This window comes from Bos grunniens, chromosome 14, assembly GCF_055505025.1.
Source record: "Bos grunniens cultivar Pamir isolate PY7600 chromosome 14, Bosgru_T2T1.0, whole genome shotgun sequence".
NCBI classification, from domain to species: Eukaryota; Metazoa; Chordata; class Mammalia; order Artiodactyla; family Bovidae; genus Bos; species Bos grunniens.
The window spans coordinates 47,100,119-47,118,846 of record NC_141178.1 but is presented as its reverse complement, the minus strand read 5'-3'; the positions used below and the strand labels follow the sequence as shown (position 1 = coordinate 47,118,846).

At 38.6% G+C, this 18,728-nt stretch overlaps 2 protein-coding genes across 11 annotated transcripts in view; both read right to left on the bottom strand.

Annotated features, from left to right (window-relative positions):
* The window catches only part of EYA1 (EYA transcriptional coactivator and phosphatase 1), a 627,341-nt gene that overhangs the window by 445,198 nt on the left and 163,415 nt on the right, over window positions 1-18,728 (bottom strand). The gene's annotated exons all lie outside the window — the stretch shown is intronic.
* LOC147359370 (uncharacterized) overlaps window positions 1-18,728 on the bottom strand; it is a 51,443-nt gene that overhangs the window by 8,681 nt on the left and 24,034 nt on the right. For 6 of the 9 annotated variants that reach the window (XM_086336608.1, XM_086336609.1, XM_086336612.1 and 3 more), the window contains one exon: window positions 11,576-11,807. The exons of the other annotated variants lie outside the window; for them this stretch is intronic. In XM_086336608.1, coding sequence (XP_086192734.1) covers window positions 11,576-11,807 — 232 coding nt within the window. The remainder of the gene's footprint in view (window positions 1-11,575; window positions 11,808-18,728) is intronic. 9 annotated transcript variants of the gene reach the window in all.

Below are 18,728 nucleotides of genomic sequence, written 5' to 3'. Positions count from 1 at the left end.
AAAATATCTTAAAGGTTCCTATTCAGGTGTTCGAAAAATAAGAATTCCAGAAGTTTCACATGATTAATTTTCTTTACTACATTTGTTAACGCCCATGAGAGATAATCTACTTTGTGCCTCTGATGAGAGATAATCTACTTTTTCTACACTGCAATTTTAAGGGAAAAAAAATTGTGAAACTCAACTTTCAATTTTATAAAAAGCAACCCACCTACCAGGTCAACTGGTTGTCAGGGAAAAAAAAAAAAAAAAAAACTATGGCATTTCTGGACATATATAGACTTCTCCAAGTCTCATATATTTTTAATGTACAAAGTACTATGCACTGTGGGAAAAGCTATGAGTCATACCTAAGAAGAACTATCTCTAATTTTTATGCCACATAATTAGATACTCCATAAGGAGATGAGGGAAAATAAAAGTAACATAAAGATAACTTAATATTTTCTCTGGAGAGAGTTTGGTTAATATCATCTCAAATTTATACCTAAGTATCTTAAAAAGCATTCCTCGAAACATCACCTACATCCAGATATAGAACAAAGAATCCTTTGAGAAGATCAGAGCAACATTTTAGCTGTGTCATTTGTCACCATTTCATAGTGTAACAAATATCACATTTATTCAACCACATTTGAAATAGACCCTCTTTTCTTAAAAAAAATTCACAGTTGTATGTTTCAAAAGTGTTGAATTTTGCTAAATAAGCCTAACCACCTGTGTCAACTCATATTTTTAAATAAATTTTGAAAAATTCAAAGGGACAATAAATACATATCTCCAAAAAAAAAAAAAAGATTAGTTAGTGCTAGAAAAGTTTTTTTCTGAAAAGAATTGTATGATCTTCATCTTAGGAATTATTTGAAAAAAAGAAATGAATCCAGTTCTCTTGATTTTGGGTATATGATTGAATAACTTTAGAACAATCTAAAGGAATAACTTGAGAGGAATATACTATTCCACTGTTTTTTCTTTTTTAAGTCTAATAGGAGAGGAAGGACATATTGTAATACTCATTCTTCATATCTAAGAGAACTCTAGGTTTTATTCAGGTAGTAAGTGGAGCCCCTTGATCTCAGTGAAAGTATACCCTCCTCAGTCCTAGGGGGAAAAAAGTATGACTGCTTTAATCAACACTGGTATAATGAGTTGGAGCCACCTATTCCCCTTAGCCAGTTTAGGTGTGAATGGGACATTCAGTTTCATCAAAGAGATATAATAAAGATTCTGTTGGGGCTAAAAATTAGACCTCGGTGAAACAGCTTTTTGTTCTTATCCCTTTTTTCCTTGATTGGGATACTAGAATAAGGTCACAGTGACTGGAGCTGCAGCAGCCATTTTATGACCATAAAGCAAAAAGCCAACACCAAACCTGATGATATTACTGAGCTCTCAGTATGTGAGAATACATACTCACAATTGCCCATCTACCTCCCAACATTTAATGTGAGTTAATTCAATGTTTTTATCGCTTAAGTTGCTCTTTGTTGGGTTTTCTATTGATTTTGCTGAAAGCATTCCTAATAAGCTCTACTTTTAATTTCCTAACACGTTTGCTTTTAATTTTCATGGCCAATTTCTCAATAGAGTAAGTTTGTTGTGTTGGGTCTTTGGTGTCATTGTTCATATCCTGCTGAGAAAAACCATTCTGTACTGTGAATAGAAACAGAAACACTAAGGGGATGGTACAAATTGTTGCCATTTGCTTGCTCTTCAAGGCCAGGCCCAAGGTGAACTTTACATCTAATGATCTCTTCCGGCTGCTCAGAGGGAATCTTAGCAACAAGGACCACGATCACTTCCACAGCTAGGGAGTTTGGCTTCACTGGGGAGAGAGTTCTGTGTTGCTTCCAGTTCCAACAAGGCCGCAGTGCTTAGCAGAGGTGAACACTTAATGCCAGAAACACCAACAAAGGAAGAAAATCTTTCCTATAGCCATCCACTTGGAATACATTTTTAATTTCTCCCTTTCTGTTTTGGACAAAGTAGCCAACCTAGTGACTGCTAGAATCAACCAAAATTCTCAACTGCTGGTTCATCCCTTAATTCAAATACCTCAGCACAATGGATTAATGTGTTTGGCAGAATTTGAAGACTCTTCCCTGGTATAATTACAACACACTTTTGAATGTGCTCTGAGTTGGAGCTTGAGGAGAATATGGAAAATATTCCACTAGAGGAGAACATGGATAAAAAGAATCCATTGTGTATCTGTCTTGACTTTACTATTTCATACTGAGGAATTCAATGGGATTTGAGTAGGTATATGATATATTGTTCTTTCCACCCTCCTGCTTAGAGACTTTCCTTTTCTATTGTGAGACAACACTGCAATTTTATGAAGATCCTCAGGAGAAAAAAAAACTCATTTTAAGAAATAGAGAAAAACAATCTCTAGGGAAAAAAAGCAGTGGAAGACCATGAGGAACTGTGATAATTCCAGGAATTTGGAAAAGTTAACTTTTGTATTTGATGTATCACTGAGATTAGAGGCCCATCTTCAGTTTCAAACCTGTTGAGTAACTCTTTCTATCATTAGCCAATAAACATCTCCTTCATCACATTTTTGTGATGCATTCCCAGGGTTATAGAGTTTCTCTTTGAGTATTTTCCCCAAGGCTCTACTGCCTAAGGAAGGAAGGAGTTAATGCCCTTGGCCATCAGCAAAAAAGTTACAGGCAGAAGGAAAATACATGATTGAAGAACTGAACACTTAATTACATATAGAGGTATTAAAAGACAGATACCCTGAGCTACCAGGCCACGGGACAATGGATGAGCAGTTTTAGAATCTATTTCTGACTCTGTCATTGACTCAGGAGACTGGTTAAGTCCAATATATCTGTTTTTCAAAACTGTATTGCATCATGGCAATCCTCATCAGATCAGATCAGATCAGTCGCTCAGTTGTGTTCGACTCTTTGTGACCCCATGAATCGCAGCACGCCAGGCCTCCCTGTCCATCACCAACTCCCAGAGTTCACTGAGAATCACGTCCATTGAGTCAGTGATGCCATCCAGCCATCTCATCCTCTGTCATCCCCTTCTCCTCCTGCCCCCAATCCCTCCCATCATCAGAGTCTTTTCCAATGAGTCAACTCTTCGCATGAGGTGGCCAAAGTACTGGAGTTTCAGCTTTACCATCATTTCTTCCAAAGAAATCCCAGGGCTCATCTCCTTCAGAATGGACTGGTTGGATCTCCTTGCAGGCCAAGGGACTCTCAAGAGTCTTCTCCAACACCACAGTTCAAAAGCATCAATTCTTCGGCGCTCAGCCTTCTTCACAGTCCAACTCTCACATCCATACATGACCACAGGAAAAACCATAGCCTTGACTAGATGAACCTTTGTTGGCAAAGTAATGTCTCTGCTTTTGAATATGCTATCTAGGTTGGTCATAACTTTCCTTCCAAGGAGTAAGCGTCTTTTAATTTCATGGCTGCAGTCCTCATAGACTTGGTATAAATGATGCTTACTGAGCACCCAGACTCAGAGCAGTAAGTATATAGATGTTTGCCTTCAGATAAGTGGGAAGAACATAATATGAAATCAAACAATTATCCAAAAGTGTTAACAAAAGCATATACAGGAAAGAAGGAATAGGCTCTGAAGCTGGAAATCTTCATTTTAAGGCTCTTGCAATGGTTTTATTTTCCCTGAGAGTTTGTGCATATAGAAAGGGGCTAAGGTTTATGGAATATCATTTCCATGTGCCCAGAACTTAATACACTCTGTTTGCTCTGAAGCCTATGGTAGACAGTGTCTCTGTTCTACAAATGGGAAAGCTGTGCGTGGCTTTGCCTAGAAACCTTGCTAAAGCTCCTAGTGTGGGTGACTCTCAAGCCTGTACTTAATGCTTTTTACTTCATGGACCTAAAAGTATTTCCCAAAGGTGAATGTTATTGCCAACCAGTTAACACTGCTTTCCTATTTCCCCTTCCCCAGTTCAACTTTATCTCTTAAATTCCCAAGTTAGAGCTGGAAATATGGGGATTCCCAGACTCCTTGAGATTCAACTGTGCACAGTTTAGGTGATCAGATAGTCTCACAAATACGAAAATCCTCTCATAAGGTGAGGGAGGTCCTCTGGCAGAGGTAATTCGGACAGGGGACAGCTCAAGGACCTTGGTTTCTTGCTCTGTTCAGCTGTCTCTGAAAGAACTTGTCTCCTTAGCACACGGTCTGTGAATGACAGGCCTTCCCTCTTCTGTTTCTGCTCCTTTTCTCTATATAGTTTAGTAGCAGAGTTTACTATCACCTGTGCCTAAATTAAACTTGGGATGAGCTGGACTCTTTAGCAAAGCATTGCAAAATCTTCTGCTTCTATAGCTTCTCTGAATGGTTGCTCTACTGTTTCTTGATGATGAGTCTGCCCTTTCACACACAAACCCTAGCTCTCCTCCAGCAGATTCTTTACCAGCTGAGCCACCAGGGAAACCATGGGACAAAATACAATCTGGAGCAAACTTTGGAACACTGTGCCAATCAGCATCCAACCAGAGAAGCGGATCCAGGAGGAGATAATATATAAGACACATACCACAAGGAGGGCTTCCCAGGTGGCACCAGTGGTAAAGAACCCCACCTACCAAAGCAGGAGACGTAAGAGATGGGGGTTCAATTCCTGGGTCAGGAAGATCCCCTGGAGGAAAGCATGGCAACCCACTTTAGTATTCTTGCCAAGAAAATTCCATGGACAGAGGAGCCTGGTGAGCTACAGTCCATAGGGTCGCAAACAGCTGGACGTGACTGAAGTGATTTAGCACGAACGCACGAACATACCACAAGGCATTGGCTTAGGTTCTGGTGAAGGCTGGCTCAGGACTGTCAGAAAGGGAAGGAACTCACTGCATAGGCTGACATTGCTGTCCAAAGGTGGAATTTCTTCCTCATCAGCTCTTCTCTTAAGGCCTTTTAGCTGCTCAATCTGGCCCACGTGGATTATTTCAGATAATCTCCCTTGAAGTCAACTAATTATGGGCTTTAGTCACATCCCTGGGTTGGGAAGATCTCCTGAGAAGGCAATGGCACCCCACTCCAGTATTCTTGCCTGGTAAATCCCATGAACAGAGGAGCCTGATGGGCTTCAGTCTATGGGCTGCAAAGAGCTGGACACGACTTAGCAACTAGGGATACACACACACAAGATACCTCACTGCAATACCTAGTGTAGTGTTGATTGTATAACCGGAGACTGTAGCCCAGCTAAGTTGTCTTATCAAAAGGCTACTGCAGACATGGAGTATTGAGTTGTATCAAGTTTTCAGAAGCCAAAGGATGCATGAAAGCAGGTGGGAGAGCTGCAGCAGTACAGGGGAGGAAGTGGGTGGTGGAGGGGGTGGGTGGCCAAGGTAAGAGAAATAGCACCATGTCAGAACTGTCCAAAGCAGGCCTGTGTTCTGTCTGCCTCCTCCCACCTGCACTGGGTGGTGGGGCTCTCATTCCACTCCCATCAGAGCTCTGTATTTACAACACTGTATTTACATATCACAGTGATACATGATATTTGTAAGAGATTTATGGAGGCTCAGACAGTAAAGAATCTGCCTGCAGTGCAGGAGACCCAGGTTCGATCCCTGGGTTGGGAAGATCCCCTGGAGGACATGGCAACCCACTCCAGTATTCTTGCCTGGAAAATTCCATGGAGAGAGGAACCTAGTGGGCTACAGTCCACAGGATCACAAGGAGTCAGACCCAACTGAGCAACTAACAGTATAATTATAAACTAATTCTGGCTCTTTGATGACACAATAGGAAACTAGAAGAGTCTGCTTCAAGTTAAATATGAGGCCAAACAGCAGCAAAAGACACATTCGTTCTACAAAGTAGACACTGAATCTAAAATTAAAACATGCAAAAATACTAGATCTCATTGACCCCCAAATATTTTTTTCTTTACTGAGCTTCTTTTCTATTGCATTTCAAAATGCTTAGCCTGGCAGTCAAATCCTTCTATTAGTTAACATTACCTTTCCTCTTCTGTCTGGTTTTACTGAGATGTTGCATCTGTCATCCACATCTTACTGCTTTTGAGCTTTAAGAACGTTGTATCCACTTTTGGGTAAGGAGTGTCTCAGGAGAATTATGGACTTAACTTCGGACTCAGGTTATGAGGATGATCGTTGTGGTGGAGCCATGAATTATGCCATGATCTCAAAGAAACTAATACAAATAGTACATTCATTTTCAAATAGTCCACTCAGACTGCTAAAAATAAATACACTTTTAAACTTTTTGCTAGAATTATACTACTTCTCAGGAAAAAGACTGGTTGGAGAAGCCAAAGGTTATAACATTTGACAGTTTTAAGTAAAGGGGAAAAATAACCAAATGAAAGAGTGAAGAATGAGTGAAGATATATTTGACACAAGTGTTGGAGAGAATGTGGAGAAAAGGGAACACTTATGCACTATTGGTAGGAATGTAAACTGGTTCAGCCACTATGGATAAAGTGTGGAGAGTCCTCAAAAAATTAAAAATAACACTGCCATATGACCCAGCAATTCCACTCCTGGGTATTTAACTGAAGAAAACAAAAACACTAATTAGAAATGATATATGCATCTCTATGTTCATTGTAGGATTATATACAATAGCAATGATATGGATACCTTCCCTGGTGGCTCAGAGGGTAAAGCATCTGCCTACAATGAGGGAGACCTGGCTTCAATCCCTGGGTCGGGAAGATCTCCTGGAGAAGGGAATGGCAACCCACTCCAGTATTTTGCCACCACCTGACTTCCCTGCTGGCTCAGACAGTAAAGCGTCTGTCTACAATGTGGGAGACCCGGATTCGAGGCCTGGGTTGGGAAGATCCCCTGGAGAAGGAAATGGCAATCCACTCCAGTACTATTGCCTGGAAAATCCCATGGACAGAGGAGCCTGGTAGGCTACAGTCTATGGGGTTGCAAAGAATTGGACATGACTGAGCAAGTTCACTGAATAACTGAATGATATGGATACAACCTAGATGCCTAGCAATAGATAAATGCATAAAGAATATGTGGTATATGTATATAAAGGAATATTACTTGGTCATCAAAGAGAATGAAATCTTGCCATTTAGGACAACATGGATGGACCTATAGGGTATTATGTTTAGTGGAATAAGGTTAGACAGAGAAAGATAAATACTGTGTGATTTATATGTGGAATCTAAAAAACAAATGAACAAATATAACAAAACTAAAACGGTTATAGATACAGAGGGTAAACAAGTGGTTGGCAGGACAGAGGGGGTTGGGGGAGGAAAGAAATAGGTAAAAGAGATTAAGAAGTACAAACTTCCAGTTACAATACAGACGACTCACTGGTATAAAATATACAGTGTGGGGAATATAGTCAATAACTGTGTCTTTGTATTTAACCAACTTATCTTGGTTGATCATTTTGGGGGAGGAAAGAAATAGGTAAAAGAGAGTAAGAAGTACAAACTTCCAGTTACAATACAAACGACTCACTGGTACAAAATATACAGTGTGGGGAATATAGTCAATAACTATGTCTTTGTATTTAACTAACTTGTGTTGGTTGATCATTTTGAAATGCATAGAAATATCAAACTGGTATGTTGTATAACAGGAACTTATATAGCATATAGGTCAACTGTACTTTCAGATCAAATAAGCAAACAAACTCATAGAAAAAGAGATCAGATTTATGGTTACCAGAATTGGGCCAGGGTTAGGGGAGAGATCGGATAAAGGCAGTCAAAAGGTACAAACTTCTAGTTATAAAATAAGTACTAGGGATTTAATGTAAAACATGATAAATATAACAAATACTGCTATATTATATATGAATGTTATTAAAACAGTAAATTATAAGAGTTCTTATCACAAGGAAAACATTTTTTTCTATTTCCTTAATTTCGTATCCATATGAGATGAGGGATGTCCATTAAATCTATTATGATAATCATTTTATGGTGTATGTGAGTCATGTCATTATGCTGTACACCTTAAACTTATACAGTGCAGTATGTCAATTATTTATCTTAATTCAACTGGAAGAAAATAAATAAAATAGGGATGGAAATAAGTAAAGAGGGAGGAAAAGGAATAAAAAGGTTAATCTTCCCTGATCAAAACCACTGATTATTTCTCAAAGATTATGACATGAATGCTGAGGATGCCATGATCTCAGATGTGAGTACACAGGGACAGTCAGATCTATAGCATGGTTAGCATGTTATTGTTTCTTAATTTTTTATGAAGCTAAGATACATGATTTCTTAATATTGTGACTATTTCATAAGTGTGGATTGTTAAAAATCTGGAATACAACAAAAGTAGAAAGAATGTGGGAACATAGATGGAATGAAATTTTTATTGGATAGTAATAACTATCTTATAAAACATGAATCCTGGGGTGAGGAGAAGGAATAATAAATGTTGTGCCTGATGGTGAAAAGTTTAGGAACTATTACAATATATAATGTTCTTGCAGTTTATTGGATTTGTTCTGATGTCATTTATTAAAACACTTTATTGCCCAAACCTTGCCTTTATAACTTCCACACCTGATCCTTAGTAAAAACATATCCTAAAGATATTTCAGTGCATATGATTAAAAACAAAACAGAAAGCCACTGGAAATATAAAGATTGCAAATGTTAAAAATGGGCAAACAGCTTTAAAAATACTTGCTCTAAATATTTACATCATGTGATATATTCTCAGAAATACTAGTAGAGTTGTCTTTATGTAGAAGCATCTGTGAATTCTTCTCAGATATCTCTACCTTTTCCTGGTTGCCCAGTCATACCAACTGTTCTGAGCCCAAATACATGATTTTCTTCCCTCTTGAGCTATTTGGGTATTCTGTTTATGCTTAAAAACCTTTGCATGCTTAACTTCAATGTGCTAATGCTAAGGACTTGGCCCTACCTTCATTCTGTTTATTTTCTAATAATCAAATCAAACTGAAATTGAATTCCTCAGTCTAAGAGATGGGACTTTCTGTCACCTTCTGGTTCCCGTGAGTTTTCTTTCTTGATGACAGAGAAATTGAGGCAGGATTACATAAGCATTGTTTCTGGGGGAGTTTTCCCTCTCTCTCCACATCCCTTTTTTTCTTTTGCATCCAAAGATGAAGACTTCATTAATTCATGTGAAATTGAATCACAAATGGTGGAATGCTAGGCTACCCCAAGCCAGGGGAGGAAGAAGAACAGCAGTCTCTGGAGGATGGAGACTCCTTTTTGTATCCATATTGGAAGTTGCCAACTTTTTTTGGATAAAATCTGCTATAAGTAGATAGAGTACATGTCCTCCTACTTTCTCAGATTCTTCAGAGCTAAGCTGTAGATGTTACCTCTTTAGCCTCTTGCCTGACCACCTAGAGTGATCTTTCTCTTTTTGGAATTATTGTAATATGTGTGGTCTGAAAACAATCCAGGTCTTGATTTTATATAGGCTTGTACGGCTCACTAGGAATTTGTATATTCTTTTCTTGAAGTACAGTGAGATCATGTCTCTGCTTTCTTTTGCATCTCTGAACACAACTGGCATTGAAGACAGTGTAGCATAGACCAAGTTCATGTACTCTTCATCCTTTCCCTTTTAGATAGTCTAGCCCCCTCAGCTACCCTGGCAACCTCCCATCTTATGCCTTTTGTTTCTAACTCTTCTCTTTTCTGTCAATATGTAGCTTCTCAGTGCCTCTTTCCTTTAGAGTCTTATTATCTGTTCTATAAGAGGGTAGTTAATATCTAATTAGTTAATTCTGTGAAATTAACTACACATATGTGAAATTAACAATCATATGAAATTGCCTTTTTTTTTTTTGACCTACCAAATAGCACTTTTAAATGATTTAACCTGATAGGTGAAATTTTATTACCTCTCACACATGACAGCTGGGGACACAAAATTATATTCCAGAGGAATGAATTCATAACAAAGTAATTTAGCTTTAGCAGTCTAGCAGGGGAAATATTTTGGGCATTAAAATGCTTTGACACCTCTCAATGACTTCCCTGGTGGCTCAGACGGTAAAGCGTCTGTCTACAATGCAGGAGACCCAGGTTCGATCCCTGGGTTGGGAAGATCCCTTGAAGAAGGAAATGGCAATCCATTCCAGTACTATTGTCTGGAAAATCCCATGGACAGAGGAGCCTGGTAGGCTACAGTCCATGGGGTCGCAAAGAGTCAGACACGACTGAGCGACTTCACGTTTTAGCTAGTCTGCAATGCAGAAGGTCAGGCCCTTGCCTGGAAACATACCACCAGGACACTTAATATCTGATGACTTTTTTCCTCCTCTGATGTGTTTCACATTAACAATATAGGCTAGAAATTGCCTGTTTGACACCAAGACAAATGGAAAGAGCCACAAATAGATGAAAGCTTACTTTTGCTACCAAATCTCTCTCACAATCCTAAAGTTCAAATGAGTAGACTGAACAAGATTGTAGGAAATGTGGAGAACATTGGAGAACAAGGCCCTTTCAAGAAATTCTAAATCCATCAAATAACTGTTTACAAACACTTGCAGGGTCATTTAAAATGACTTCTCTCTTTGGGGCCTTGAATAACCAACTTGTATGAGTTTTCCCACCTGTACACTGAGAAGGTTGGACTAGACAAATATGGGGCTTTCAGAGTTTATATTCTACAAAAGTCACTTTGTAAAGATTTCTAGGCAATGTTTCTTTATACCCTTGAAAGTAAAATTAGAAGTCATTAAAATCACATAATGCCCATATCCCATGCATTAAGTCTCAATTCTTACCTTCCTTGGTCTGAATTACTGAGGGTTCATTCATTCTGTTTTAATGGAGCGAATTCCTTTTGTGTTTGTAACAAAGCAGATTCCTATTTATATTGGCTTGTTACAGTTTGGAGTTTTTGAAAAGAATTTGGTCATATTTTAGAAAGCCAGATGGCCAAAAAATTGAGAATAGCTTTAGAACTCTTATTGAGGCTCTTCTAGCTCTTTTTAACTTGGAGGGCATCATGTTTAGTCTGCTCTAGTGGCACTTCTGTGAGCTTCCCAGTGGCTCAGTGGTAAAGAATACGCCTACCAATGCAAGAGACAGATGCGGGTTTGACGCCTGGGTCAGGAAGATCCCCTGGAGGAAGAAATGGCAACCTATTCCAGTATTCTTGCCTGGAAAATCCCATGGACAGAGGGCCTGGTGGTCTACAGTCCATGGGGTGGCAAAAGAGTCAGACACCAACCAGAGACTGAATAACAAGAGTGGCACTTTTATTTTGCTTTAATTATCTCTATATCTATACCTCTTATCAGACTATCAGCCAACTGAGGAGAGAAACAGCATATTACTCACTTCGTACCCACTGGAGAACCTGGCATAATACCTTGCGCAGAGTAGGTGCTCCCCTAATAGTCATTGAATTTCCTTAAACTATAACTGTAGAATTTCAGAGCCAGAGGAGAACCTCTGGAATCATCACAAACATTTTCCAAGTAGGATAGCTGAGGCCCAGAGGAGGTAAGTCATTGGCTCATCGTGATGCAGACGTTACATCACAAAGACCCATACCGGTTTCAGAGTCTCTGGGATCTAGCCCTGTTGGCTTGGTTTCAGAAATATTTAAGGGAGACCCACCTGAATCGTCCCTGTTCTGAATGGCTCCAACCATGATGTGGTTACACTTGCAAGTACAAGAAAACACCCTTTTATTTCTTCCCTGTTTGGTGGCTTGATTCATGATGTAGCAGTAACCCGCTTTCCTGTTGTTATAGTCACTTTCTCCTTCCCCCCAAGTAAAGCATCTGTATTGTGTTGCATACACGTGTGCCTCAGAGGAAATAGTGATTCGGTAACAGATGGATGGTCCCTGAAAATAAAGTTTGTTGATAAGTAGAGGCTGTTGCAATAGACCAAATCCAACAGACCTTTGAGTGTTGGTATAACCTCTCCAGACCCCAGCCCCACATTTCATGCCGCATCCACACATCACCAAGCTCCACCAGCCTAGTAGGTTGAAGCGGAAGAGGCTCTTTAAAACTAGCCCCCTATGGTTTTGAAATTATATTGCTTGCTGTTTCCTGCTATAAAACATTAAGAGAACTAAAATATTTTCAGATGTGAGTTTTCATAGTAACTTCCTTTCATCTTATTGCAAGAGTAATATAAGTTTATTACAGAAAAAAAGAAAATACAGATAAGAGAGGAAAAAAAAAACAAAATAAAATTCAACTGGAATCCTATCACATTGAGACACGGAGATAACCAGAGCCAACATTTTGGTATATATGCACACAGACTTACGTGTATTACATCGTTTTCACAAAATATTCTTCCTTGATAACACAAGTATAAGTTTTTGTTAATGTATATATTATATTCCAGTGAATTGTTGTACCCTGGTTTATCAATTTTTTTTCCTGTTGCATGTGTGGACTATTTCCAAGATTTCCATATTTAATGATAATGTAAGCACATTTAGTAAGCATTATATTCGTTACTTTTTCCTGCCTTTAGCTGCTCTTGTTTTAGCATTTTAAAACCCTGACCAGATCATTTAAAAAATCTGTTATGCGGCATCATTTTTATAAGCTAGTATATAGCTAGAGATTCTGTTAAAATGATCTTCTTAGGAAACAGTGCATATGAATAGGTAGTCTGTTTCACTATCATGTGTCTCTGAGTAATCCAAGCTAGCTCATGATAACTGGGAAATGAATACTCTGGATATACTGAGAATTTTCATGTGAAACTTTCCAGTGGACTTTACCCCAGCATGATCATGTTTTACAGCATCAAATAATAGTAAAGCACAAACTACACAAGTACCACTAACCTCAAGTTGCAGAGGCATCTAATACCACGTGGGTGCCCTTGACCATAAAACCTTCCTTCAGGATTTAGCCAAGTGTTCTGTCCTTGCAGTCCGTGCTGTGATGTCCTCCCAACATGTGGGCATTTTGTCCAGGCCACCATAACTCAGTAGCCTCAACCTTTCCTCAGTTTTTTTCCCACCAAGCTACCTTTATCATTAAAAAAAAATTCAATGTATTTTAGCTGTGCTAATATTTTTATTAGACTTTTATTGATACTCTGATTACAAAGTTGCATAGATTTTGAGTGATTTATACCTAATTTTCTTTTTTTCTATTAGACCTGTTGTTTTTAGTACAATTTTCCAGGGTTTGAAGTTAGTTACTTGGAAACACACATGTTGTGTAGAAGCCAAAAGCTTTATCTAATGCTGAGGCTTTTGAGTAGACACAGCAGAATAAAATCAGGTCACTCATAATTCCTCCCCTGATACCTCACAAAATGAGCCTCCTTTACTCCCAACCAAAAGGAGAAAAAGTAAAAATACCACTAGTAAGCTGATAAGGAAACCAATAAAATTACATGACATAAAATTTAGCAAAAGAATATTTCAGTGTAGTTTCTTTTTTTTTTTTTGACCGACTTGTTCCTCGGCGAGAGCGAACAGCGGTGAGTCAGGAGCAGGAGCGGGCGGCACACAAGTCCGCTGCAGCCGTGACCCCGTCTTCCTCAAAGAGTCAATGTAGTTTCTAATTACCACTCTTGTGCTTAAAACACAGTACCAGGGAAAGAAGCTAAAGATTCACCCTTATATGTCCTTGTGTGAAAGGAAGTCTTCTAAAAAATGAGTATATAATTTTAGAAAATTAGAGGAAAAAATTTTAAGACTAAGAGTTCCTAGCTACTACCATCAGCAGCTTACTAAAGATGTGGAAAAAAATTTTCTCTTCAGCAATTTTTAGGAGTCCATGCTTTAAAGATCCAAAGGGAGTATGCCCCCAGGGAATACGATACACTTCAGCTAGAGCTGGGGTGGGGTGGTTCTGAATCTGGGACAGGTCAGTTAGAAAAATCAGGAGGGGAGAACAGAGCTTAGGTTATCTAACAGAAGTTTTTCAGTTTACAAAAGACAGGTAATAACATAAGTTCCCAGTTTACAAATGGTCTCTTAGAGTGAGAGATAAAGTGGGATCAGGTAAAAAAGAGTAGCATGCAGAAAACTTTTCCACCTGTATTAAACTTTTTGGAAGTTTTGAATTGAGCTGTCAACTTGGAATATGAAAATGATTAGAAACAATATGGTAATCATGCAAATAGTTTGTCTCTTTCCTTCCAAAAAGAGGAAAAACATACATGTGACAAGATCTTTAATTTACTTATGGACAACTGAGATGTGTAAGGAAACTTTAGATTGTTTATTTTTTCTATAACTGCTCTGGGTTTCTTCAAGCACCCAACCCAATGGGTAGCAGCAGGGGAAAAGTCAGAAGAGTGCCCTGATACTGTAATTAACGTGGTGTTACCCACTCAGTCATATGACTTTTTGCGACCCCATGGACTGTAACCTACCAGTCTCCTCTGTCCATGGGATTCTCCAGGCATGCATACTAGAGTGGGTTGCCATTTCCTTCTCCAGGAGATCTTCCCGACCCAGGGATCAAACTCAGGTCTCCTGCACTGCAGGCAGATTCTTTACCGACTGAGCCACCATGCCCCTAGGTCAATACTCAGTCTCTTTGGGTTGTAGTTGTCACTTGTCTTGCACACAGAACTCCAACCTGGCAATATAATTTATTTCTGTAGTCATAAATATTTTAAAGACCTTTTGGGGGAAAAAATACTCCTTTTTTACCCAGATATTTATCATTTGTGTTATTTTTTTCTTCATTCCTGATGATCTATGTTTCCCTTTCACCTGAAAAAAATTTCCTTTTAGTGTTTATTTTAGGTAATATCTGTTGGTAATATTTTAAGTCATCTGAGAATGTCTACTTTGTCTTCATTCCTGAAAGACAATTTTTTGCTGAACATAGAATGACAGTTCTTTTCTTTCAGCACTTCAAAGATACGGTTCCACTGTCTTCTAGGTTTCATGGCCTCTGATGAGAAATCCACAGTCATTCAAATAACTGTTCCCCACTATGTAATGTATCATTCTCTGGCTGTTTTCAGGATTTGTCTTTATCATTGTTTTTTAGCAGTTTTATTATTACGTGACTGGGTATGGTATTCTTTGGGGTATTCCTTTTAGGGGGGGTGAGCATCTTTAATCTATAAGTTGATTTCTTTCACAAATTTTGGAAACTTTTTGGCCAAAGTTTCTTCAGGTATTTTTTCAGCCCCACTTTTTATCTTGAGAGTCCAATGACACAAGTGTTAGACTTTTTGTTATTGTTCCGTAAGTCCCCAAGATCTGTTCATATTTTTCAGTATTTTCTGTCCCTTTTCTTTTCCAGGTTAGATGACTTCTCTTTCTTGTTATCTCTATTTTGTTATTGAGCCCATTAAGTATATTTTCTTATCTTAAATATTGTATTTTTCAAATCTAAAATTTTCATTTGATTCTTTTTCATAGTTTCTATCTGTTGAGAATTTTATCTGTCTACTTCTTTCAATCATGTTCACCTTTATCTCACTTTTGAAAGACTCTGTCTAATAGTTTCAGTATTTGGGTCTTCTTGGTACTGGCAACTGTTCATTGTCTTTTTCTTTGGGAATCTGTCATATATTCCTGGGATTTTGTTTATTGGTTTGCTTTTGGTATATAAGCTTGGGTTATATGCTGGGCATTTTGGATACAACCTTGTGAGACTTTGGCATCTGCTAAAATCCTCTGGAGAATGTTGGTTTGTTTGTGTTTTATGAGACAATAAGCTTAGCTGGGTTTTGTCTTGTGTTCTCTCAGCAGTGGTTGTAGTTAGGCTTTCCATGCCTTTGCTATGCTGTTTATATCTGCTCTGCATATCTATCATTTAGTGGTTAGCCTAAGATTTAGGTGATAGCTTTTATCATAGCTCAGACCCTAAAGTCTTTGCTATATTCCTTACTAATGCAGCTGAAAGGTGAGCTTGAAACTTGGGTTGGTTGATACCTAGGTAGGGGATCCCTTTCTCTAGCTTTCTCCTCTCTGAAATTTCTTTCACTCTCTCTGGCTTTCAAAAGTCCCTTTTCCTAGCTCTCTGGCTAGAAATCTGGGAATTCTCTCATCTATTTAGCTCCTAGCACTGGTTTCACCCTTAGTGCTAAGCAATGAGATAAAGGAGAGACAAAAATAGCACAGATGAGATGACCCAATGTTCTTCAGACTGCAGGAACCCCCTTATCCCCATTCTGACCAAAGAGATCCATTTTCTTTTAGATATGATAGATGCCTTTTGGTCCCTGATGCTGGGAAAGATTGAGGGCAAAAGGAGAAGAGGGCATCAGAGGATGAGATGGCTGGATGGCATCACCAATGCAATGAAAGTTTGGACAAACTTCAGGAGATGGTGAGGAACAGAGAGGCCTGGCATGCTGCAGTCCATAGGGTCACAAAAAGTCGGGCACGATGGAATGACTAAACAAGGTACCTTTTACTGCCACCATCACTTGGCAGTGCAAATCCATGACTGGCATTGCTCTCAAAGAGGAACTAAAGGAGAGAGAGAGGGGAAGAAGGAAAGAAGGAGATAGTGTGAGAGGGAGGAGATCCCCCCGTCTACACACACTCTCTAGCTCACAGGATCCCCTTTTCCCTCTCCTCTTGGACACAGAGAGGTGTCCTTGGAGGTCTTACTGTTCACCCTGCTACTCTGTTTCAGGACATCTGTTGCCCTTCAGGTCAAAGTCAAAAGATAAAGGAGGGAAAAGAACCCAGTAAACTCATTGCTATCCCGGTCATTCTTCAAAGTTTTACTTCCTTCCCTAATTGGCATGCTATTGTTTACTTTTCAGAGTGCTCATGTAATTGCTTTTTTAAAATTCCATCTGGAATTGTTAGTTGAAATGAGTAGAAGGGATAGGTGGTGGTGGGCTTACTCCATCTCAGCTGGCACAAGAAGTTCCTCATCTTCTTTATGAAAAATGCCTAGCCTCTTGGATTTTTCTTTATCTCCTGTCCCCAGTTCTATGATAATCTGGGTGATTGGAGAGATGTATGTGTTTTTGTGTATGTACACAAGTGCATGTATGTGCATATGTATGTGTATTCTGCATAATCTAATGTTAGCAGTAGGGTATGGGTTCTCAAATTCCCTTCCGAGTCCTCTGTGTATCTACATATAGGTCGATACAACACTGTGAGCCAGTGCCTTTGGGTGCTACTGGGCCCATCTGGCATTCTGGAGGCAATGTTTTGGCTCACAGCCTGGAATGCAGCACATACCTGGTTAATAGGGGCATGCTCAACCTGATTTTAACACTGTGAGGAAAATCAAAACTAGCCCATCCCAAAATGTACAGTGTCTATAACTGGAAGGGTTCTGATGTTCTCTGTGTGCTGATTGATGTCACCAAATAGTTACCTGTTATCTTGGTGTGCATTTCTTCCTTGAAGAAGTAATCTAAACAACCATTCAAAGGTACCCTAAAAACACTAAGTCTCAAGGAATAAATGAAAAGATGTCTCTTTAAGAAATTGTGGAGAAATGACAATGGTGACAGATTTCTGATTCCTGCTGAGATGAGTAAAGCATGGTATTCCTTTATTTTTTAAAATGAAACCAACAGTGACTGTGTGCAAAAAGTATCATCTAGAAGCACCCTCTCAGACACACTTATTTTCTGTTGCAAAATAATATATAAAAATGTCTTCATTCTAAGTCACATGTTGTAAAATTTATATGTAAAATATGAGATTTCAACTAACTACCCCAAATTAAGATAATGAAATTTAGTATTTACTCAAGTTAAAAGAATAAAATATGGATTTTTTTATCACTGATTTTCTCCACTGTCCCATCTCTGCTGTTATTCACTGAGTACTGTTTATTGAATGCAGTCAAGGGGTGGAAAGTAAATAAACCGAGGAGATGCAGGTGTGTGATGTGATGAAATCTGATAGAGCCCACAGTCCTGAAGGAAAATAAACAGGAGCCATTGATTTAAATGAACTTAAATGTTGTCTGTAACCCAAAGGTCATTATCCTTCCTCTACTCCTTCCTTTATCTCCTACATACATGCTTTTAAGTGACACATAAACATTTTGGATTTATAGGTAAATCTGGAGTAATTTCTCAGAAACTTAATAGATCTTGCTGATCACAGAAAATTCAAAATTAATAAAGCCAAGGGTGCTAGTCAACTTAAAAATATCAACAAGCAAACTTTGTCAAAACCTGTTACCTAGGATAGAATGCTGATCCAATTGAAACTATTTTGCATTACTACAAATTTTTAAAAAGTGCCATTGAGAAAGCATTGTCATACATGAAATGAAACAAGCCTGATCATTGCAGATATGATTAAGAGAATCACAGATAATTTACTATGCTTCTTTCTATTGAAACCAAACTTAGCTCTATTATAATAATTCTCTACTATTTCCTAGTCTCCAACGCAATATGTTTTGAAATTTCTGAAAGTCATTTTTATTTGATTTACTGTGACAACTTTGAGTCAACAATTTTTGGCCCCCATGTTTTGAAAAAATCTATTACCCCTACATTTAAAAAAATTGTCTTTCAATTTTAGATGGTGTCAGGTAGCACTCCCTGGTGGAGTAACTTTTATTTTGTATTCAGTATCCATTACATTCCCCGAATCAGTATCCCATGGAACTCTGCAGGATGGTAATAAGCATTACAGAGTTTTCTCTAGGATATCTGTACAACTTTATTGTGGTAAAAGGAAACAGAGGAATCTATGGTACAAGATTTCTATACTTATTTAACTACAGCTTTTCCTTGCTGTCAGCTTCAGAAGAAATGGAGTGGCCATGATGGTCAACAAAAGAGTCCAAAATGCAGTACTTGGATGCAATCTCAAAAATGACAGAAT